General features: G+C 42.9%; 9 protein-coding genes across 9 annotated transcripts; 3 read left to right on the top strand and 6 right to left on the bottom strand.

Annotated features, from left to right (window-relative positions):
- Window positions 1–62: 62 nt before the first annotated feature.
- EAE98_005809 (uncharacterized protein) lies at window positions 63–1,088 on the top strand (the record flags this gene model as incomplete). The annotated part of the gene is made up of 5 exons (XM_038953431.1): window positions 63–330; window positions 383–505; window positions 561–688; window positions 753–837; window positions 892–1,088. 5 exons carry the CDS (start codon window positions 63–65, stop codon window positions 1,086–1,088), a joined length of 801 nt encoding a protein of 266 aa, XP_038810532.1.
- An 864-nt stretch (window positions 1,089–1,952) lies between these two features.
- On the top strand, window positions 1,953–3,718 carry EAE98_005808 (uncharacterized protein; the record flags this gene model as incomplete). The annotated part of the gene is made up of 4 exons (XM_038953430.1): window positions 1,953–2,230; window positions 2,291–2,663; window positions 2,717–2,851; window positions 2,900–3,718. 4 exons carry the CDS (start codon window positions 1,953–1,955, stop codon window positions 3,716–3,718), a joined length of 1,605 nt encoding a protein of 534 aa, XP_038810531.1.
- Window positions 3,719–3,850: 132 nt separating this feature from the next.
- Window positions 3,851–6,636, bottom strand: EAE98_005807 (uncharacterized protein). Its single transcript, XM_038953429.1, has 5 exons — window positions 6,352–6,636; window positions 6,049–6,275; window positions 5,848–5,952; window positions 4,934–5,765; window positions 3,851–4,887 (listed from the first exon to the last, which is right to left on the bottom strand). The coding sequence occupies exons 2-5, from the start codon at window positions 6,080–6,082 to the stop codon at window positions 4,128–4,130; spliced, it is 1,731 nt and encodes a 576-aa protein (XP_038810530.1). The 5' UTR covers window positions 6,083–6,275; window positions 6,352–6,636; the 3' UTR covers window positions 3,851–4,127.
- A 319-nt stretch (window positions 6,637–6,955) lies between these two features.
- Window positions 6,956–8,880, bottom strand: EAE98_005806 (uncharacterized protein; the record flags this gene model as incomplete). Its single annotated transcript, XM_038953428.1, has 5 exons — window positions 6,956–7,416; window positions 7,469–8,232; window positions 8,321–8,575; window positions 8,637–8,765; window positions 8,830–8,880. 5 exons carry the CDS (start codon window positions 8,878–8,880, stop codon window positions 7,347–7,349), a joined length of 1,269 nt encoding a protein of 422 aa, XP_038810529.1. The 3' UTR covers window positions 6,956–7,346.
- A 2,686-nt stretch (window positions 8,881–11,566) lies between these two features.
- On the bottom strand, window positions 11,567–11,967 carry EAE98_005805 (uncharacterized protein; the record flags this gene model as incomplete). Its single annotated transcript, XM_038953427.1, has 2 exons — window positions 11,567–11,660; window positions 11,792–11,967. The coding sequence occupies 2 exons, from the start codon at window positions 11,965–11,967 to the stop codon at window positions 11,567–11,569; spliced, it is 270 nt and encodes an 89-aa protein (XP_038810528.1).
- Window positions 11,968–13,011: 1,044 nt separating this feature from the next.
- On the bottom strand, window positions 13,012–16,085 carry EAE98_005804 (uncharacterized protein; the record flags this gene model as incomplete). The annotated part of the gene is made up of 8 exons (XM_038953426.1): window positions 13,012–13,514; window positions 13,568–13,716; window positions 13,768–14,042; window positions 14,096–14,499; window positions 14,550–14,907; window positions 14,959–14,999; window positions 15,119–15,437; window positions 15,504–16,085. 8 exons carry the CDS (start codon window positions 16,083–16,085, stop codon window positions 13,012–13,014), a joined length of 2,631 nt encoding a protein of 876 aa, XP_038810527.1.
- A 685-nt stretch (window positions 16,086–16,770) lies between these two features.
- Window positions 16,771–18,714, top strand: EAE98_005803 (uncharacterized protein; the record flags this gene model as incomplete). Its single annotated transcript, XM_038953425.1, has 3 exons — window positions 16,771–16,998; window positions 17,309–18,533; window positions 18,608–18,714. 3 exons carry the CDS (start codon window positions 16,771–16,773, stop codon window positions 18,712–18,714), a joined length of 1,560 nt encoding a protein of 519 aa, XP_038810526.1.
- A 334-nt stretch (window positions 18,715–19,048) lies between these two features.
- EAE98_005802 (uncharacterized protein) lies at window positions 19,049–20,311 on the bottom strand (the record flags this gene model as incomplete). Its single annotated transcript, XM_038953424.1, has 1 exon — window positions 19,049–20,311. One exon carries the CDS (start codon window positions 20,309–20,311, stop codon window positions 19,049–19,051), a length of 1,263 nt encoding a protein of 420 aa, XP_038810525.1.
- A 709-nt stretch (window positions 20,312–21,020) lies between these two features.
- Window positions 21,021–21,920, bottom strand: EAE98_005801 (uncharacterized protein; the record flags this gene model as incomplete). Its single annotated transcript, XM_038953423.1, has 2 exons — window positions 21,021–21,791; window positions 21,844–21,920. The coding sequence occupies 2 exons, from the start codon at window positions 21,918–21,920 to the stop codon at window positions 21,254–21,256; spliced, it is 615 nt and encodes a 204-aa protein (XP_038810524.1). The 3' UTR covers window positions 21,021–21,253.
- Window positions 21,921–22,976: the final 1,056 nt, after the last annotated feature.

Raw genomic sequence — 22,976 nt, 5'->3', positions numbered from 1 at the left:
TCTGTATTTCGATCGTGTCCAAATATTCTCTTTACATCCGATCCATCCTCCAAACATTCGTTATGATCCTTCATACATCTGAAGATACTAGAGGATTGCTCTCTGGGGAAAAAGGCCATGGTGATGACGATAGAAATTGTCCTCATTGCGGAAATAGATCTCCCAAGTTAAAACCTTCAGGGAGATTGCGATCATGGACCATGTTGATCATGATATACGGCATTGTCGCCGCATTTACTCTCATTGGCATGGCTACACTACTTTCCTCGAGTCGAAATACCTTCCTCAGACTACCAGAAATGAAATCGAGTCATCGTCCATCATTGTGGAGTATCTACACGTTTGCTTCTCCAGAAATTGTTTTATTCTAACAGAGCTTCAGCTCCCTTTGCAGATGGGATTCGGTACGAAGTCGAAACAGCTCCATCTGATCTTTGGGCAAATAACATTTACATGGGAGAGCCATGCGATGAATCAGAACGGGCATGGAACAATCTTATACATCGTTAGTAGGCTCAATTATAACCAAAATTGCATCTTCAGATACTCATTTTCTCCAGCAAATCGAGGACATGGTGTTAGGCTTTACCGCGAGGAAGCTGCAAGGCTAGACATTAACAAGAGTATACTCTTACAGGACAACAACTTTGCTGTCATTCTTACAGTTCATCATAATCTTCACTGTCTGGTATGAGCTCTTTTTCACTAATCATGCGATGATTGAATGCTTATTACCTGGCGCTGCCCTTTAGAGACGACTCCGACAGTCCCTTTTCCCAGAACATTACTATGCCAATTGGACGGATGAAGATCGAGCAGATGATAGACATCACCAATGTAGGTTGATCTTCAATTGATATTTATTTAAGCCAACTGACTAACCAGTCTCAGTACATTGTCTCGAATCTCTTCGTTCCTCTATGATCTGTCAACCGGATCTAGCACCTCTTCCCTACTATTGGTCTGGTAATAAAAGACACGATATGAATGCAAGTCCACAATCCAAACGTGAATGTGTTAATTGGGATGTATTTTCTGAATACTTGAAAGGGAGGAGCTATAAAAGGTCCGAGATGATTCATGATTGATCTTGGGGAGTGTGTTAACTTTCAGTTGGGCTCATGCATGCGAGTTGTTTAATTAGTATTTTTAGTGTTGACAAAACGATATATATCCATTGCATCTACCTGACTGCGATGATTTATCTTCATGATGCCATTTGAAAATCGGATATTCAATTAGACAGTGCCGGTACTACTCCATTGACAAATCGGAAGCTCTCAGCAAGATACTTCGATTAACGAGTCTTGGCCAAGTCATCCGCACGTCTGTCAAACACAAAGGCAAAGCTTGAATGTTCGGAAGAGAAAGAATGTACAAGCTGGTAGTACTAATCAGGCTCAAGTATTACACTGTGTTCCATTGATTAGCCTTACGGCGAGAAAAACGAGATTTTGCCGTCGCACAAGATTCACTACATGTCAACGAAGACTGATCCGGCATACACGACCCGGATCCACGGCTTTATTAAGCTTTTACGTCGGGGACACTCGTTGTGATAGCATTTCTGGCACCACCACTCTTGCCCGTTGTGGTTGCCGAACACAATCGCTCTTGCTCCAATGGGACGATAGTTTGTGCTACCAATTCAACGTTCCCTTTCAAAATATGTGGACCTCGAGAGATATTTGGCACCTATCATCCTGTATCTAATCATTTTATGAGGCGAATTTGTGACACAAAACATACAAAAGGTTCCTAGGTACTTACGAGAACGCCTCGTAAGGAAACCAGTCATACCCGAAGGCGAATTTGAGTTTTCCACAGGTACTTCAACTGGATTCCCACAACAATCTTCTCTGTGATCTTACGTCTTCCATGGGCTTGAATCTATCAAACTGTGGCTTTTATTTTTGAGATTGCTCCCGTGTTTAAAGTTGTTACATGTGAAAATGGCATCGGGGCCTCAACTTACAACGTGTACAGACTCCCCTTGCGAGGTACATGATACAAGCGCGGAAGAGGTTTCACTTCATCCTTCAAACGGTGATGTTTTCCATTCTTTGGGAAAGGAAAAGCAGACCTCAGAGCCACTCGTGAATGAGCATGATCTCAACAACGATAATCCATCGCTCTCCAATTGGTCAATTGATCCCCAGAATCCAACAAACTGGTCTTCTATGCGTAAATGGACGACTATAATTCTTCTCGTTGTCACAAACTTCATAGCGTAGGGCTTATCATCGCAAAAAAATCCAAATCCCCCTGATCTAGCAGCTAAATATTACAGATCAACATGTACCTCAGCATTCGAGCCGGCGCTTCCTTCCATAATGGCTGATTTTCACTCTACCAACGGTTCAATCGCCTCTCTCACCATCTCCATCTACACTATAGGTTACTGTCTCGGACCTCTTCTCGTCGCTCCTATAAGTGAATTATACGGACATGTGACTGTACTATATCCTGGATACATTGGCTTTATGCTAGCTCTAGCTGTTTGTGGTTCGAGCAGAAGTCTTCTTTTATTTGTAGTCTTCCGTGCTATCATGGGGCTTGCGGCTATCACGTTCGTACTCATGGGTCCTGCGATCGTGGCAGATCTTATTCCCAGGGAACAAAGAGGATTGGCATTGAGTATTATGTCTACCGGGCCTGTCGTGGTATGTAGAGTGTTGATACGATTAAGATATGCTTTCTTGCTAACTACTTTTAGGGTCCAACGATTGGTCAGTTTTTCTTCTTGGCTCATAGTTTGGTCAAAAGACTCATCTACTTAGGTCCTGTTATCGGTGGTTATATCGTGGAAAACATCAGTTGGAGATGGATTTTCTACTCAACGTTGATTGCTGTAAGTGTTCCCAGATGTATCACTTTCGGATATCTAACAACTCTGCAGTTTGGTGTTCTGTTCTTTCTATCTCTTGTCATTCTTAAAGAGACGTATGCACCAGTAGTCTTGAATCGAAAGCAAAATAAAGGGGGAACAAGCCTACCAGGAAGTCAAAATATCACAGCCCTCAAAACTCCTCGAGAAACTCTGCAAGCAGCCTGGACCCGTCCCTTCAAATTTCTCTTCCTCTCACCTATCGTTCCCTTTGTAGGCTTCTATAGTGCTCTAAGCAACGCCTACGGAATGGTATGTTTCGCGACCCTCGGCACCGTATTTCAAAACAACTACTCCTTTACACCCGGCCAAAGTGGTCTAGCATATCTCGGTCTCATGTTTGGCTTCCTCTTCTGCCAACTAACCCTTGCTCGATTTTCCGACCGTTATATGCTCAGAATGGAAGCGAGAAATAACGACAAGCGCCCGGAATATCGTCTGCCACCCATGTTCATCGGTGCATTTCTCCTCCCCATCGGATTTCTCTGGTACGGATGGTCTCTTGAATATCACACCCATTGGATCGTCCCCGTTCTCGGAAGTTCGGTTATTGCGATTGGTATTCTATTTAGCTATCTGCCAGTACAGATGTATCTTGTAGATACATATACTATCTATGCTGCGAGCGCTACTGGAGCATGCACCATCATCCGTTCGATCTGTTCAACTTTGATCCCGTTGAGTGCTAATCCCTTATATGATCGTTTAGGGTATGGGTGGGGTAACAGTGTCTTGGCGTTCATTGCAATAGGATTCGTGCCAATTGCTTTGCTAGTGTTGAGATATGGGGAGAGAATTAGAACGAATCCACGCTTTCAACCGAAGCTCTGATATCGAATTCTGAGAGGCGTTAGGGGACAATTGTTAGATAATTATGATTTACTCAGAGGAGCTTACAATGCGAAGAAATTTTGGGGATCTATTTATCTGCAAAGAGTCGAACAAGAAGCGAGGCGAACTTAATTAGATAGTTGGGTGAAATTTACATAAAGTTATCCCTACATAGAGGAATTGGTATACTTCTCGGTAATTTGAATATTGATTTCAGAAATGAACTAATTAAGATACCATAAGAGGAGCCAAAGGTTGTGATGATCTACCCAGGTGCTATGTACTTGAGTTAAAGACGGCATTTTTAGCCATCTGAAAAATCGTTCACAAACTCCTGAAGAAGCAATATTTATCTGCCCATAATCTACCAAGAACCCAGGAGTAATCATGTAAGTGACTAACAGAAAGCTCACAATCTAAACTTCTGCTTGTATTCATCCTTCATACCTTTTAAGTCCGATGCAAGACAAGGTTCCACCAAGTCAGCCCACCATCCTTTCCGATGCGATCTCAAGCCAACCTCATGAAGCAACGCATCCGTATACCAAACAAGCTCAAAGAAAAAGCATTCTCCTTTTTGACCGTGAGTAGGGTATCTTCGTTTTGAAAAGGCCCCCATGTAGGCTATTTCTTCTAGCATTTGTTCCAATGGAGGTAGTTTTATATTACGGTCGAAAAATGCTGTTGTCCAGATGGCCTGTGTTTCGGCAGCGCGAAAAGAGTTAGAAATATCTATAGCCCCTAGAAACGCGATTGAATAATCTGCAAGTGGCGCGATACCTTTGTATAGTCTTTGTACTGTTGTATCAGGGGAAGCGCGATTTTGGTGTGGAGGAGGGTTTTCAAGGAGTGGAAATTTGGCGATCACTTGACGATCTGCCTGCTCATAGAGCTGATCCCAAAACGATCTTTCTTCGATACTCTCCATTGACTTAAAGTGAGGAAGACCGAGATAATAAGCTTCTTTATCGCTAAAGCACTGTTGCTGAGGATCCCAGCCCGTTCCCAATAACAACTCATCTGCTATAAGTTGCTTGCCGTTGTCTAAAGTTATGATGTTGTCTTTGTAAGAAACAACATCGTTCCGGTAGACTTGAACATTCTGAGATATCGTTTCCCAAAAGTCATCGTGCTGTACAAGTCCTACAGGTCCAGTGCACCAAAATGCACTAATGATGTCAGTGTTCTTTTCTCGCATAATTGGGGCAGACTCACGAAGAACTGAAGTCAAGGAGCTTAAATCCCTCTAAAGATTCCGGTCTGCTGTCATATCCTGCTATATTACGACAATATTGATCAACATTCCTTATTCTCTGAATCATATAGTTCATCCCAGTGCGAGTTCCATGAATCAAGGTTCGAATGATGGAGAGCCACCAAGTATTTGGCATAAACGGAGATGGACTAAAGAGTGCTTTGAGCCTAGTTGCCGAACTTTCGACTGAATTCTTGTAGCGCCCATGGCCAGGGGCGGGAAACAGTAGAGCTGGACCCTCGCCACTTGCTCTAATAATCCATTTGACGTTCTGACCTTTCTTAGCTAACTCGTAGACCATATCTGCAGCAGACTTGCCACCGCCAAGAACTGCAAAGAATAGTACACCGCTGGCCCAAGGTAATGGCTGCTGTGATAATTCCCCAAAAGCTTTATGGTGACGAACAAATCTCATACTCGATTCCCAATCAATTGAAGGTATCCTAGGATTTGAAGTACGGCCAGTAGCTACAACAAGCTTGTGACATGCATGGGTAATCGGCAGTTGACTTGGGTGCTTTTCCTTGAGATGGCTTGGAAGTTCTGTTATGACTTCCCATCCATCATAAGATTTATTGATCTTGACAGCTTTACAGTAGAAATGTATCCTAGAAAAGATACTTTTTCCGTTGTATATATGATTATGCGCATAATCCTCGAGATAATTGGTGACATACTTTGCTTCGAATGTATCATGGTATAAGGGCGCATCTTCGGGGACAGTAAGAGGAACATCGGAGAATCCAGACATTCGTCGGCCACTTTGACACCAGAAATTATCGTATGATCGTCCTTGAGATTGCACACAAACGTCAGTATATACAAATGAAAATTGAATAGGGAGGCAAACAGCCAGAAAATAAACAACACTTACTTTCACTCCAAACACCACCAAGGCATCTATCCTCTTCAATAATAATCAGTTCCGCTTCTGGATGAATATCAAGGTAGAATCTAGCAAAGGCCAAGCCGCTTAGGCCTATGGAACATTATATGAAAGTCAGCGATTCGTAATTTTAGACGCAACAAGTAAAGTATTCCATGATAAAGGAAGAGAAGATAACGTAGTTCATACCGGAGCCAATGACAACAATATCAAACTTAGTCATCTTACCAAATGGTTGACAAGATGATCAGTGGTGCTTTGGATTCGATATTTGATATTATGTTGTGATGTGACGCGTCTTGGGTGTAACCTAGAACACCGAGAAAGTTGAGAAGAGTGAAATCACGGCTCAATATATCGTTTCGATGGTGAATGGATGATGTAGGTAACGGTGACCCCATTGGTCGTATATGCCTCTTTTGCCATTAACCATGTGAGGTATAGGATACATTACACAAACACAAACACGGCAGGAACGAAGTAAGTACGTACATGGTAGTAGTTGTATGATTGTATCATCTCCCACTAATCTACTTAGTACATTCATCCCTCTCTGGTTTGACTTGCTCAAGATACTTCCATTGTATCTCTTATAATTGCCCAGCGAAAGTTTATCGCCCAATAGCGAGTTGTATATGTTGCCGGTTTTCCATATCGGCGAATTCGAACTTAATTTTGAAGGGTGTCAATTGTGTAAGATTAGAAACTGGCCGAACTCTATTCAACCATCAAGCACATCAAGCAGCTGCCATCGAAATGCTACAACAAAGAGGATGTGCTACCCTCACATATTCTTGGATTCCCAAAATAACAAGACGATCCACGACAATCAATGCGCAGTGAAGTGATACACAGGACAGGACAGGAAGACACAACACGTGACATATTGTAAGGTTGATTAAAGGGTCACGGTGCACTCGGGTGTCCTAGCTCATTCCTCCAAAGCTCACCTCACTTAACACTTCATTGCAACAAACAAACCACATCACAGAAAACAACAAGTACTAGCGAAGGTATCACATTGAAATAGAAGAAAATCTCGCAGTTCTTAATTTATGATCCACAAAGAAAGTTAAACTATTCAATTGTTTGAAAATCTTGATGATGCTGTAACAAGTGTTGCTGCCATGCTAGGCCTCCCACGCTCACGATATACTGTCTTGATCTTCAAGGCCAGGAAAGTGGTGAATGGCGATTAACAGGCAGTGTATCTACATCGGAAATTTTCTCGAAGCTGTGCCCGTTATGTTAACTTTTGCATGCAAGTTTGGAGGAGAAAGGCAAAGCATCGATAATTTATATTTGCTTGTGGAAGTTGTCTATTTGTACCCATACCGTCTATATACTTTGCACTCTACGAGAATGATATCATCTTCCTCTCGGCCCTTATTTTCATTCTCTTCTCATCCCATATTGGTGCTTCATAACATGATCTAAGGAGATGAATAGGTACAAACGCGAAAGTCATGCACTATTCGCTAGAAATTTTAGGCTATGAGTGGGTTGGGAATTTCTTTGAAACCCCATTGTATTTGTCTTGCAGCATGTACAATAATCCTACGCTTAGGTTAGTAGTCTCTATGGATGGTTTGCATTGGTGGAAGCTTACCCCAAGTCATCCGCCCACGACCAAACCAGACCAGGATTTTTCTGAAACATTCTTCCACTGAAGATGGCGTCGAGGCCCTCTTCAAGAAGTCCATTAGCTTGCACGCCGTTTGTGATGCTACCAACAGCACCGACAAAGGCTTTGTCCTTAACAGCACTCTTAATGTATTTTGAAAAGCCAGCTTGGTACCCGGGGCCGACTTTGATGATCTGTCCTGGATGGGAGCCACCAGAAGATACATCAATAAAATCTACGCCGAAGCTTGCAGCTTTTACTGCTAATTGCGCGCTATCTTCAAGAGTCCAACCATCAATTCCAGTCTCCTCTAACCAATCTGTTGCACTTATTCGTAAGAACAAAGGCATTGTCTCGGGTATCGTAAGCCGAGTATCCTGAATTACTTCAAGAAGCAAACGGATGCGATTTTCAAAACTACCACCATACTCGTCTGTTCTCTTATTACTGACAGGGCTTAGAAATTGATGAAAGAGAAATCCATGAGCCGCATGGATCTCAATGACATCAAACCCGGCTCGTAAGGCACGCTCAACAGAGCTTACCCAAGACTTTCTGAAATCTGCAATATCGGAGAGCGTCATTTCTTTAGGCATGAAAGAGCCTTCACTGTAGGGCACTGGACTTGGTCCGATAATATCATCAGGCCAACCACCTGTCTCTTCGGTTGCATTCCCATTTCCCAGCCATGGTGCAACCGTGGAAGCTTTTCGGCCTGCATGCATGAGCTGAATACCGATGTGTTGGCTCTATTGGACGTTGGAGTGTCAGTAATTGCCTAAAATAAGGAATGGCCGGAAAAGAGATGCATTGGGGAAGTGGGATCATAAATGTGACACGTTCAAGCAGAGTTGGAAACTGAGGACCTTTACGTGCCTGGGAATGTGTGAATTCTACAATCGCTTTCAAAGCTTCAAGCTGCTCCTCATTCCAAAGGCCTACTCCATTAGGATCGATCCGCCCGTTTTTTGAAACAGCAGTTCCTTCTACCATAGTAAGACCAGGACCACGCGTGACCCAGCCACCGATTTGGGACATGTGCCATGGTGTTACTTTCCCATTTTCAGCCGAGTATTGACATAACGGCGAAACCTACGTCGAAAATTAATATCATCAGTCTCCTTTCGTCATATGATATTTTGAAAGTACACACCCATATTCTATTTTGGAAAGTTACGCCTCTAATGGTCAATGGTTGAAAAAGTTTTGGGATGATTTGAGCCTTCAATGAAGGGCTTACTGCTGTTCCGGATGGAGGATTTTGAGCAGGTGTGAAATATGGCTATGGTTTGATTAAAAGAGAACCACTAGAATCAGATTTATGGGGGAAAGGAATAGCTGCTCACAACGTTCTCTGCTCTGGCATTGATTGCTTTGGTCTTAGAAGGCGCCATCATCGGTCAGGTAATATACAATACCTTTTTATTCAAGCTAATACTCGATCTTGAGTAATTTTCTCCTGGTTGTATGAGGTGCAAATGTGAAAGACTAGGTAAAGTGTCCCCTATATCGATGTATGATAGAAACTTAAAGGAGGGAAGATGCGCTCATACCCACTTATAGGCTATTCATAACATAGTCAACCACCTCAGATGATTGAAAGCCGCAACTCCGACGCATAGGATTTTTTCAAAACAATATGTTGCATAATACTAAACTTTATACAGGGCTATAGCATTTAACTGCTTCTTTAGTTCGAATCAAAATCCATTAATTTGCTCATTATTATTTAATTCTTTTCATGAGGTCGATATTTTGAAAAAACATATCTTTTTAACATCGACCTAAAGTCGAAAATACAACCTCAATATTCAACCGTTATTAATTTGATGACGAGAAACAGTATAATGGAAAGAGATTCCAATGAATATATTGATACAATCTCGTTGACCTTTTTTATTCATCCAAATATGAAATCAATAAGGTTGTGTGGTTGATTTATTACATTTATTCGAAAACTCCTACGCGTCGGAGTTGCTGCATGGCGGAGTTACTGTATGTGGTAGTGATTGACCATATTGTGAATAGACGACATCTGAGTCGATCTTTGATTTGAAATCCAAGAGCTGCTTTGAAATTCAGAACTGCTTGATAATCAAGTCATATCTATCTATCCATCGAAGGGTGGATCTGGATAAACCAATCTGGGTTAGAATAGCTCTGGGTGGCCTCCTTACGTGCTAGAAGTCTAGATATGGGTGGGCGTTTGGAGCTGTTTTATTGGTCTATTTGCTACGTATGTTCTTCTTATCGAACACCAGCTATCTTATCTTGCTATTGCTTTTTCTACTCTGACTATTTGCATGTGCGTTTGAACTTTCTTTGTCGTCAGGAAGACTCGAGAAAGTGCGTTTCCATGACTTATGCCTCTTTTTACTCTCCGGCCTTCTCAGTTTCTTTCTTCAAAAGGAGACGCTATTGTTTGAATCGCAGCGACTTTGGAAGTAGTTCAACACCTCGCATCTATCAATTGTTTTGAAGTGCAGGCCTCGGGGACACCCGACGATCGACTGGAGATGCTCATCTAATTCTGGAGTCATTTATCAACCACAGCACTCTACTAGGATTGGACTTCTCGTTTTCAAAAGAGATATTTTATACGTTCACTGTTTGCCAAGTGGGTAGAAAACTACTTCTCCTGCCACGTTCCATTCAAAATCTACTCAATTGCTTCATCACAATGCAGCACACAATACAGTATTCTCAACCTTGCTGTCTTAATCTCTTTATACACTTATATTATTTGTTCAATGATTAGACAACGCGACATCATCTCGATGCGTATTTAGTGCTGAACAGAATGAATTGATCAGGCCTTCACAATCACCTCAACTCAATCGATGCTCATTTGCAGGCTCTCGAAGTCATCTAATCTTATTAGTGTTCCACATCAATTATTCTTGAATTCTCTCACATGCAAAGGACCTGGCCGCATAAATCATCAGCTAGATTCTCATGATTATGAGTACGCATCGGAAGATCAACAGACGTTACCGCTGTATGTAGCCTTTGAAAGTTACTGGACCCAGTTATGTCTTGTTTGCGACTTGAGCCGAGAGTATTGATTGTGTGGTGTTACTCTATGTAGTATTTATAATCAATCGAATGAAGAGCAAGTGATTAACCTATCTCTTATTCCCTTATATTATGCAATTTGACTCTGCAATCTGAAGGTGTTCCGACTGGAGCTTCTTATTGTCGCGGTTAAGAGCAGTATTCGGAAAGTATCGTGGCACCTTGGAAAATGATGTGCGTGTCAAATTGAGAAGTTGCAATAAATCCAGGTCCTTCCCACTCATCGCCCATACCTGAGATGAGACCCTCGATGTATGAAAGACTCTTTCGTACGCTTCCTGGCTATTTGAAGATTTGCGACGTGAGGTCATTCGATGCATGAATGATTGATGAATAAATAAATGTAGGGTCGCCGTCTTCTATGAAATGGATAATTAAAATCGAAGATCTGGGATTAGCAGATCATTTTGAGTACATCAACTCTTCAGACTCAATTTTCATCAAGGTCTTCGAATTTGAAATCATTTGGAAAATAATGAGAGACTCTTGTGTTAATGGAGCAGATGTATCAGCAATCTAAGAGTTTTTTTCAATCATAGATTATTTTGCTGTTCAGGGGTATCGCTTCCGGGCGTAACCAATATGCTTAAAACCCGGTAGTGGTGGCACAACAATACTTGAGGAAGTGAATGCGTGAAATTTCCTTTCTCAAGTTCATAGATCCTTCTCCTGTGTTTTTGATGGCTTTTGTCACCTTTATAGAAGGCATAGTTCCCAAATGCTCTGTTTCCACCTCAATACGTCACTTTGGTGATTTCGATACTTTCAGGTCCCATTTCAACATCGAGATTCGCGAACACACACAAACAGTACCCGATCAAAACATAGCACGTATAGGTATGTATCAATTGTATTATTCATCACATAATCCCATCCATCTCTCAAGAAAAGAAATCTAACTCCAGTTCCAATTCCGATTCCAACGCCGACCCAAAATCCCGCTCACACGCGAATCGACTCATTAGCCCCCCAAAAACCCACACCATCTCTGTCCATTCATCCAACTATCTATCTATGCCTCTCCTTCTCCGCATACGTCTTATTCCACGGTTTCCTATCCTTAACACTCTCCATCAACGCCGTGCGATCAAAAATCGTATCCCTATTTACCCATTAGCCATTAGCCATTTCCATTCCCTTCCTTCTCCCACTCCCACCATACACCCCTCTTACCAATCACAATAAAATACACATCCACGCACCGATAGAAAATCACAAAATAATAATACATACATAGGATCTTGTTCAATATGCGGTTTGGTATGAACATTATAGGAATGTAATTGCGAATCCATCCCCGCCTTGATGCTGTGGTGAGGAGAAGGCTTGAGGAAGGCGTTGGCGCCAATGAGACCCCCGATTGCGGCGACGGTCATGACGATTGCTTCGCGTTTTGCCATCATGGACATTTTAGGGTGGTTGTATTGGGTTGCTGTATGTGGTATTGTGAGAGTGATAGTAGAGGAAGAGTTTCAATTGATTCTTGATATCGGACAATGTGTGAGGAAATGTAATAATCTTTACTTGTCATTGATATTATATACCGAATATCAAAAAATCCTCCCTCACATCTTCAATTAATATCTATTGCATACAATACAATACATACCACTCATCAGCCAACACGATTGTTGTGAAAACCGCAGCATTCCTCACCTCAGACGAAGAGGTCGTACGATGCTGATGAAATCACCCCACACATCATCTGAGCGGGCGCAATGGACCACCCCGCATTTTGAAACAGCATACACATGTTGGCAAAATGAGGAGAGTATGTCATGCAATTGTTCGATCGCTTGCGTAAATGGTCTTTTGTCATGATTTTATGTGGTGGATGTCGTACGACCTGTTGTGTGACATTTGCGTGATGATCAGCATGGCAGTTAGTTTCGGGAAGGGGCTGTGATGGTTGGAGAGTGGTTGTGGTACCTTCCGACATATGTCCCGTGCAAGAAGTCGTTCTGTTTTTGCTGTCAATAATAGGCAAGTCAATCATAATTGCATCTTGTTATCGCATTATATTTCATTCCAAACCTAATCACCCAATGAGACTCCCGAGGTCCTCAATTATAATTTCATTGATTACACGATCAAATAATACCTTCCAGTCCTTCTACCGATTCTCAAAAAGAACACACTTCCGCCATCTATTTGCTTCATGACCTTAGCTCTCAACTTACTACACGAATGCCAACGACAACGTTGATAGACAATGGGAGCACTTCGAAATCAAATTACCCTGATCTTTCGTGCTTGAGGTTTCCATATACACTCCCACGCACGCACTGCTGCATGCCTGAAGAAGGGATCATAATTGACTTCCAAAATTTATTCGAGATTATTATTGCAGTGCTTCTTGATCTGGCTTTTGTGGCACATCTCAAAAGATATCTTTCTCATACCTAGTCATACTTAGGAGGCTCTTTAAGCTAAGTGATTGTGAATTCATAATTTCAAGTACCGTCGCTTGCCACTGTCTCTTCACTTCTCGGATCCCCACTGAAAATACTTTGGCTTTCTTCAACTGCGCTTTCATCTTCTGAATCTTCTGTATCACTATCCACCATTACAATCTCTATATTTTCCATACGAGTTATGAACTCTCTGCGCAATTTTCCAATCCATTCTAGCAATTCTTGGTTCTCCATTGGGCTATCAAGAAGCTGTTCGAGTTGCTCTCTTAGTGCATTCAGAAGCTTCCTTCGTTTATCAATCGCTGAAGTCCTAGAAGACTTCTTCCTCGCAGCAGCTTGTGCAATGAGAGTCTTTGATACTTCCTCTGCCACTGTGAGCACTTTTGGAGGTAGATCAACCACACGCGCTAGAGCGAGACCGTAGTGTTGTTCTTTAACACAGCCTTGATCAAGCTTGTAGAGCATTGTCATGGTGGTCGGGTCACTCATGTCAACTGACAAATGGTAGACTTTAACCCCAGGGCGCTCAGACATGATTTGTGCTTATTCTTGTTAGCAAGCATACTCATCAGATCATAACGAGTTTTTTTCGAACCAAGCTCCTTAAAGTGGGTGGCAAACCAGATGAGTGCTCGGCTCTCTGATAATGCTTCTGCAATGCTTAGAGCAATCGCTAGACCATCTCTTGTACTGGTCCCACGACCAAGTTCATCAATTATGGCAAGGCTCTTCTCATCAATATTTCTATAACCATGAGTCAGTAAAATGAAAATGCGAGAAAAATCTGGAATGAACCTAAGGATGAATGCTGTTTCTCTCATTTCAGACGCGAATGTAGAAACGTTTGCTTCGATACTATCGTCCATTGACACGCGAGCAAAAAGTTGATGAATCATTGGAAAAGATGCATAGCTTGCTGGTACGAAACAACCAACTTGCGCCATCACACTCATAAGAGCGACTCCTCTTATGTACGTACTTTTTCCGCTCATGTTACATCCGGTTATAATTTGGAAACGGGATTGCTGCGTAGCGTAATAGTCGTTGGGTACAAATTTGTGTGATGGCACCTAGAGAGAGATGAATTAGTATTTTGAAACGATGTAGATTAAGCCCTACATACCTTGTCCCGAATGGGATGACGTCCAGACTTGATAGCAATGCAATCAGTAATCTCCGGCCTGACGTAGCAATCTTGGTTCGTGGCTAGTTGCCCAAAGGAAGCAATCATATCGAGCATGGCAATACTCTCACACACTTTAAAGAGGTTGGGAATTTCGGTTCGTACATTTTCGAGGAGTTCCTGTATGGTTTTATCGCTTCCCAAGATAACTTCTATGTGAGAATCTTCAATTTTCTGGTTGAGCTTTATCAAATCTAGAGTCTGGCATTCGAGATAGTATTTTCTGCGAAACCGATTAATGAGTACATCTGGTATGGCTCGATCATCAAATTCATTTTCGGAATAGCGAATGTAGTATTTTCGGAGATTATCGAATCTAATTTCCCCTTGAATTTTATAGTTCTCTGCCACCAATATGAGCAAAATTCAGTACATCAGAAGAAGGTAAGCATACGATTGAGTTCTGACACATGCTGATGTACGTCTTCAGTCGCCTCTTTGAAGGTTTGGCGTGCCACATCCAAGAAACCACTGACCCCCGCTTTCACAGCATATGTCCGTTGGTTTCGTAGATCTAGAGGAGTCTTCTGGTATGTAACATCCTCATTTATGACCTCATCAATGAATTGTATTGTAGATTCGACCACTTCTGTACGACAATTATTACGTATCTGAACCAATAGCTCTGATCGAGCACCTGATAGACTCTCAAAGACTGGACCGATTGAATGTGCAAAGGATTTCAACATCAGAATGTTGTTGATATCTTGCTCAGAATTCCAAATACCTGGTACAGTCGGGATGATAATAAGCTACAGAATGTCAGGGGATGTTGGCACAAACAAACAGACTCGGGGGCATACACAAGTAAGCAACTTTTCAATATCAGGAATCAACTTTAAAGCTACAACTTGATTAGTAAGGCACGAAACATGGGAGTATGATTGGACTATGCGTCGACAGGAAGAGCGATGAAACCATTTCCACGTCGAGAGCACACAAACATATGGACGTCGGACTAACCTTGTCTGGTCTGTAAGAACATGTCATCATTTTCCGACAATTCGGCCAATGCGTCGTAACGGGCAGCGAGTAAGGTTGACTGGGTCGAAGGTTGTAAAATATTACTTCTCAACAGTCGTGATCCCATTGGTGTCAGCGTCTCGTTCATGAGTCCAAATAAACAATCTTTTGACTTGGCATTCTGCAAATTCTGGATTAGTTCAAGTGATTGAATGGTAGCAAGATCTATCATCATAGAGTCCTCCGAGGGTTGGTATTTAACTCGCAGAGAGTGAAATGCAAAAGTAAGAGACAGGCTCATGTCAATGTATTTCAATGCCTACATATGTTGTATATGTTAGAAGTTATCACAAAGAGGGGGCAAAGGGCTGCTGTGAAAACTTACAGCAGAAAAGCAGCACACTGAGAAGTAGTTGCCTCCGATAGCCACCTTGATCGCCTCAAGATCTTCTTTGAACGCCAATTGCTGGATGTATTCAATACCAGACGTTTCTGACCAGTAACGACGATCTACTGTAACAATTCTGGCTCCCAATATGTTCTCTTCCACAATTTGATACATCTTAGATTTCGGGTTCGGAGGCCCGGAAGTAGATACAATCAAAATCTGGGTAGGTTCGAAGACCTGCAATTTATGAAGAGTTTTGACATAGAACTGATTGTCGCAGATCTGACTGAGGACTGCTTCGCCAGTTGAAATGTTGACAAATGCTAATCCGACAGTCGGAGATACTCCACGACCTTCACTGACAGCACAAATGATCTGCTGAGACTCACCCCCTCCAAGAATGGAACTTGCTCGTGACCTACGTCCAGTGCTTGGGCGGGCTGTACTAGGACGAGCAGTGCTTGAGCGACGACCATGAGGAGGCAAGGAATACGAATTAGAGTTTGTGTACCCACATGGAGAAGACGTAGAGTTAGCACTGTAAGACGTTGAGGTTGAGGGTCTTGATAATGAAGCCATGCTCAATACCACCTAGCATTCCTTGGAAGTATATGTAACGTCGAATCTGTGGAAGTATCACAAGTTAACAACTAAAGTATTAGTTCGAGTATCAAAGTGGATGGATGGATCGTTCATTGCTGAGATCCAACGACGATATGACTCTTCTTCCCGTATCAACGGAATCAGCTAATTGGATTGTAATTGTAATGAAATAATGAGATGATGAGATGATGAAGTGAAGTGACGATGAATGGATACCACTACTCTAGTATCTTGCGAGAGTTGGAATAGTTTGCATGTGATGATTGTGATGATTGTGATGATAAGAAAAGATTGGCAGGGAATGTGGGGAGAGCACTGGAGATTGCGCAGATCATCTTGATCGGGTTACTGCAGATTTCAATCCTGTGAATGATTGGCTTGTTGATCAGTGACTAATCAAGTCCTTATCGATGATAAGCTAACAAGGCTAGCCCCACAAAATCTTTTTGAAAAAAAGTTGAATCAAGACGCAAGAATTCACTTTTAGTCTTGTTAGCGTAATAATCCTTGATGACTATAAATTTCCAGAAATATCCCCGCAAAGAACCTTTCCTCTTTTAATATCTACATCCTCTCCATCAGAACTTGCGAAGAGGCAAGTCTGTTCTTACTTTACAACTCTTTGGAAATACATCATCGATCAGACTGTTCCCTCTCCACCATGTCGACCCAACTCCCACCCCCAAGCAAAAGGCAGAGAACGGATGCTTTCGAGAGATCGAGGGCGCAACAAGACATCGAGGAAATACCCAGTGACGCAGGAAGTCTTCGAATCCAGTTCTTCGACGAGACTACAGGTCTTCCTATCGGAAATGGGCCAGTTCTTGTACCAGTCGCAAACGCAGACCCAAAGAATCTGGAGCTATTGTTGAATACTCTTTTAGGACATGTAAGTTTACTATTTTTCAAGAATACTATGGAAACTCTCGGCCTATGATTGTTTCTGTATCTTACAGACAATCAAAAGGCTGTCATTGTTGGCTTCGATTATGGACATTCAAACCTTACGGTTTCTCACAAATATTTTGGAGATTGAAAGTTTTTGATTGTTCACAAATATTCTGAAGAATGAAAGTTTTTGATTGTTCATAAATATCCTGAAGATTGAAAGCTTTTGATTGTTCACAAATATCCTGAAGATTGAAGAATTATCATTGTTCACAACGGTTTTGAATCTTTAGAGCTAACAATTATCCCAGGACTCTTCAGAGTATATTCCATACAGATTTACCCTACCCGTATCAGACAAGAAGTCCGCAGAGAAGATTACAACCGCCTACCCTACTGAAGTCTACAAAACCTTGATAAAACCGGGTCTAATAAGTACCGAAGAGACCCAAAATATTTCAGCAGCACCACAAGCTGTATTTAAAGTCCAATCAGTTTCGAGATGCGCTTCCACCATTCCCGGCCACGGCGAATCCATTTTAGTCGCACAATTTTCTCCAAGGTCCTCCTCCAGAATGGTCACTGGTAGCGGAGACAACACGGCACGTATCTGGGACTGCGATACAGGAACCCCGGTACACACGTTAAAGGGGCACACAAGTTGGGTATTGGCTGTTAGTTGGTCGCCGGATGAGTCGAGGATTGCGACGGGTAGTATGGACAACACTGTCAGGATATGGGATCCTAAAACCGGAAAGCAATTAGGCAGACCAATGAAGGGACACTCAAAATGGGTCACAAATCTTGCTTGGGAGCCGTATCACGTTCAAAAACCGGGAGAACCTAGACTCGCCTCATCCTCTAAAGATTCTACTGTTAGAGTATGGTCGACTAATCAACAGACGATAGAATTGGTCTTAACTGGACACAGAGACGCAGTATCATGTGTTAAATGGGGAGGAACTGGATTTATATATACCGCATCTCGCGATAAGACTGTCAAAGTCTGGAATGCAAAGGACGGAACTCTCGCACACTCTCTTAATGCTCATGCGCACTGGGTCAACCATCTCGCACTATCGACAGAATTTGTCACGCGAACCGGCTACTTCGACCACACTGGCAAGGTCCCTGCAACAGAGGAGGAAAAGGTCAAGAAAGCAGAGGAGCGTTTCCTCAAAGCCTCCCGAATTCAGGGTGAAGTCGTGGAACGCCTTGTCACAGCCAGTGACGATTTCACCATGTATCTCTGGGAACCTTCTAAGCAAACGAAGCCTATAGCACGAATGTTAGGTCATCAAAAACAAGTGAACCATGTAGCTTTCTCACCCGATGGACTACTCATTGCCTCCTCTGGTTTCGACAACCATACCAAGGTCTGGAACGCCCGTGATGGAAAGTTCATCAATACATTGAGAGGTCATGTTGCACCCGTCTACCAATGCGCTTTTAGCTCTGATTCTAGGCTATTAGTGACATGTAGTAAGGATACAACACTGAAAGTATGGGACATGGCAACCCACAAGTTAGCTAAAGGTATGTTTACATCACAATGTTCCAATTTAAGTTCGACATTCAAATGTACATAAAAGCTGACACAATGATCACAGATTTACCTGGCCATAAAGACGAAGTTTATGCCGTAGACTGGAGCCCGGATGGAGAAAAAGTGGGCAGTGGTGGAGCAGATAAGGCAGTGCGCCTTTGGAGACATTAATAAGATATGTAGTAATACAAATATAATTGCTGGCCTGGGAGCTCATTCGATTGTCAAATTCGAATTGGGACATTGAAAACGTTGAAAAGGACTTGAGCTCAAGGTTGTGGCTGGAAAAGGAAAGGACTAGCTGGAGGTACTCAATGGCCGGAGTCTTTGGAGACTACCTAATTATTCAATTGTCAAATTTCGACAGGGACAATCAAAGTACCTGAACCGTTAGGCCTCAAACAAGAAATTGTTAACTCGATAATCAGATTTTAATGTGCCAAATACCTATCTCGTACAACTCATGCAAGCCAATAATTGATACATTTTTTTTTCCTTATGTTACTTATTCCCTAACAAACATTCCTGCCATTCCCATTCCGGTACCAATACACATACTGACAACACCCACCTGTTGATCTCTTCTCCTCAACTCTGCCAACAAACCTGCCACCATTCTTGCTCCAGTAGCACCCAATGGATGACCCAATGCAATGGCTCCTCCCTTTGGATTCACATCGCCCTTCTCATATGCACCCATCAATCCCAATTCCCTCACACAATAGATGGCTTGACTAGCAAATGCCTCGTTAATCTCCCATACATTGACCTCTTCCTTTTGAATGCCAGCTTGCTCCATCAACTTTGGAATTGCGAGCGCAGGTCCGATTCCCATTTCATCTGGACGACATCCAGCTATTGCTGTACCGGCCCATTTACCAATAATCGAAGAAGATAATCCAAGCGAGGTAGCAGTGCTACGACGCATCATCAATGTAGCTGCTGCACCATCAGAAATCTGCGACGAGTTACCCGCAGTCGAAGCACCATCCTCCTTGAACGCAGGCTTTAACTTCTGCATGCTCTCCAACGTAGCACCCTTTCTAATCCCATCATCTTTTGTAACAGTAACTTCCTTAGGTTCTCCTACTTTCACGCCTCCTTTACCAGTCTCCTGCCACATGGTAGTAACCGGCACGATTTCCTCATCAAACCACCCCTTCTCCTGTGCCTCCGCCGCACGACGATGACTCTCCACCGCCAACTTATCCTGTTCTTCTCTGCCAACTCCATATCTACTCGCTACATTCTCGCTCGTCAGACCCATTGGCATAATGCAATCCTTCGTATCTCTCTCCGCATCCTTCAGCTCCGGCCACAAATCCACAGGAATAGCTTTCGAACCATAATTCCTCGTCATACTTTCCATTCCGCCTCCAACACCGATATTAATCCCGCCCGTCGCAATCGAATTGGCGATATTGGTAATAGCCTGCAATCCCGAACTGCACGCGCGGTTGGTCGTCGAAAACGAGGTGCGGGTATCGTAGCCCGCGTGATTCATCGCCATACGACCGGCTTTCGAGCCGCCGAGCTCAGAGAGAACAACACCGACGCATACGTCGTCGATGAGAGCGGGGTCGAGAGAGGGATTGGCAGAGAGGGTGGCTTTGAGGACGCTGTGTAAGAGTTGTTCGGGGTAGGCGGAGGAGAGCTGTCCTTTGTAGGAACGGGTTATGGGGGTGCGGAGGGAAGAGAGAATTACGATGTCTGAGGGGTCTTTCTTGAGGATCTGCGAGAGACCTCTGCGAAGAGGTCCGGTTGACATATTGGTTTGTAAATTGGGGGGAGATTGGGATGGAGGGGTAGTTAATTCTTGACGATTTGGTGTCAATTGAACGGTTTCCTGTCTCAATTAACCACGACAAGTATGCGAAATACTGTAATGATAGAAGAAGAGAATATAAATAGAAGGAAATAAAAAATCAGTAACTTACAGCAAAACTTACCCCATTCATTGATTAATATGTTTCCTGGGGAAGAGAACATCGGCATTGAAGTTCGGGGAGATGTAATGTGTGGAGAGTCCGACGTCTGGCCCAGCCAATCACAAACGAGTAGCCGCTTAAGACCTTATCCGCGATTTTCTGCTCTTTAAGACAACTTACTCGAGCATCAGAAAATTGTGGTCAGTTGGAACTCAGAAGATGTTCAAAAGCCAAGTCTGCGGTGGTAACACAACAGATATATTTACAATGTACTAAGGCTCTATTCAAATAGGAAGATTGCATTGTCTCAGAATCTCAAACCAGGGTTCGTCTGACACTTCTGCACTCCGCCACAGGGGAATGTTATGAGTGTCGTATTTTAGGATCGATGATAGACAAATCGAAACTGGAACGTGGTCTCTTCCTCTTCTTCAACAGCACTGCTGGAAAATCATGACGAAATATAATGACCTGTGTTCCAATTTGGTTCAGAGATGCTGGTTATAGAATGGATAAATTCAAAGCAAAGAAAACGGTATCATTTGCCTTGCTCCTTCAACGCTCCCATGGTATTTAAATTTAGTTGTACATGAAACATATGAGATAAATTAGCCACCAGCATATTTATCATACAATGGTGCCGCACTCCTCCCGCCCCCTCACAAATATATGAACATATGAAAGGAAAACTTCAGCAACCAGGCAAGTTTTCTCCTATCCAAAGCACGACCATAAGCGAGATCATCCCATCTCCCAAAATTTAGCTCCATCATCAACAACGACTAAGCCTCAAAGCCAATTTCCCTCCTGGAATTGAAGCCGCCGGTTGGCTCACACAGATCCAACCACATGGTTCCGGTTTTCAATGGGCAGGAACGGGTGGCGGTTTGATCGGGGGTGTTGTACGCATCCTTGCATAGAGCACCTGCAGGGCACTTGAGCTTCACGCAAGTTCCTGATCCGCTGCCAGTACCAGATGGGGTAACTTTCACGTTATCATTCATGAAAGGAGTTCCAACCAGCCCAGCCCCGGAACCGTCCAAATCGCTGAGATCCCAGTAAAGGGCAGAGTATTGGCCAGTTGTCCAAGCATATTCGAATTGAAGAACCGAAGGGGTGGTTTTCCAGTTGGATGTCTTGGCGATCTTGATTGATGTTCCGTGTCCATCGGTGTCCCATGGAAGGGTAAGGGTGCTGCTAGATCCCTTGCCTGCTTTGATGATCCAAGGGCTAGCATTGGAAGCAGTGGAACAAGCTCCATTAGTACCGGCATTGCAACCTCCATTGTTTGACTTGTAGAGGTATACATCTGTGGAGCACCTAGACGCATGTTAGCAATAATTTGGATGATATTGAAAGTACGTATACTGACCAGTTGTTGATAATGAGCGAAGCAGATGCCGTTGAGGCGAGGGCAGCGAAAGCTGACAAAGCAAAGGAGTAATGCATTTTGTAAATATATGTGTGTTTTTTGAAACAGAAAAGAATGTGGGTAGGACTAAGCCCGAAAACAGGGAATGACGATAAGCTAAAAAGCTTTTGAAGTATTGAAAACTGGAAATGGAGAAACTTGATGATGCAAGAAAAACATCTTCGGTGAAGAAACTCGAGAATATATATATAGAGATAGGACTTACTATGAAGAACTTGCAGAAAATCAGCCAAAGAGGATCTTACGAACGAGTTTCCATACATGCTCGGCATGGTGGCTCAGTGTATAAGGAGGAGTGAGCAAAATTGTGCACTCCTCAAATAACGGAAGATGTGATCCTGCCAAACATAATTTTTACGGCAGAATAGCTTCTTAGACACGTTTCGCATGCCGTTAATGTAAGTTTGAAATTCTCGAATTTTACTGGGTGTGATTTCGCAGGATGAGGATGACATACCTGGAAAAATCATGTTCGCTTCTTGTGGTAAGTGTCTCCTTTTGGGCGTAGATGTAACATCAGCTGACACGAAATTGGGCCAAGTTCAGCTCAAGGGCTGCGCATTGTTTCTTGAAATGGGTTCCTGGTCAGATTGACGAGTGTTTTGAGATTGAATTTTGTCAGTCTTACTTATTGGTATCGGGGTAATTATACTTTGCTGGGGTAAAGCTACTTCCGTGCTTGCCATGTGCAGATAAATTTATCTCCAATTCCTAGTAAATTCTGATGGGCATCTTGATTTAGAATCAAACATATAGCTGTTCTTCGAAGGGTGGAGAAAATCCAAAGAGTAATTTTGAATCTTTGAAACTTTGCTTGCTCTAACCTGGAGATCAGCGAACCCGGGCACAGATTGATCATTGACACCCCAAGGATGATTAACCTTAAACTCTTCTTTGCAGGAAGAAAGATAGTTGCAGCCATACATTCCTTGTGCTCAGCGGAGATTGCCTCCTCTAAAAGATCTTGTCGTAGATTTACGTACGTGGATTGCAGTCCATAATGGTATCAGGACTGAGAGGCCCGTGATGCTGCAAAGTCATGCCCTGTCCCTCTTAACGATAACGATACCTGC

This window comes from Botrytis deweyae (genome assembly GCF_014898535.1).
Source record: "Botrytis deweyae strain B1 chromosome Unknown BDEW_011, whole genome shotgun sequence".
Classification (NCBI taxonomy): domain Eukaryota; kingdom Fungi; phylum Ascomycota; class Leotiomycetes; order Helotiales; family Sclerotiniaceae; genus Botrytis; species Botrytis deweyae.
The sequence above is the reverse complement of the archived record's forward strand: the minus strand, read 5'-3'. Positions and strand labels throughout refer to the sequence as shown.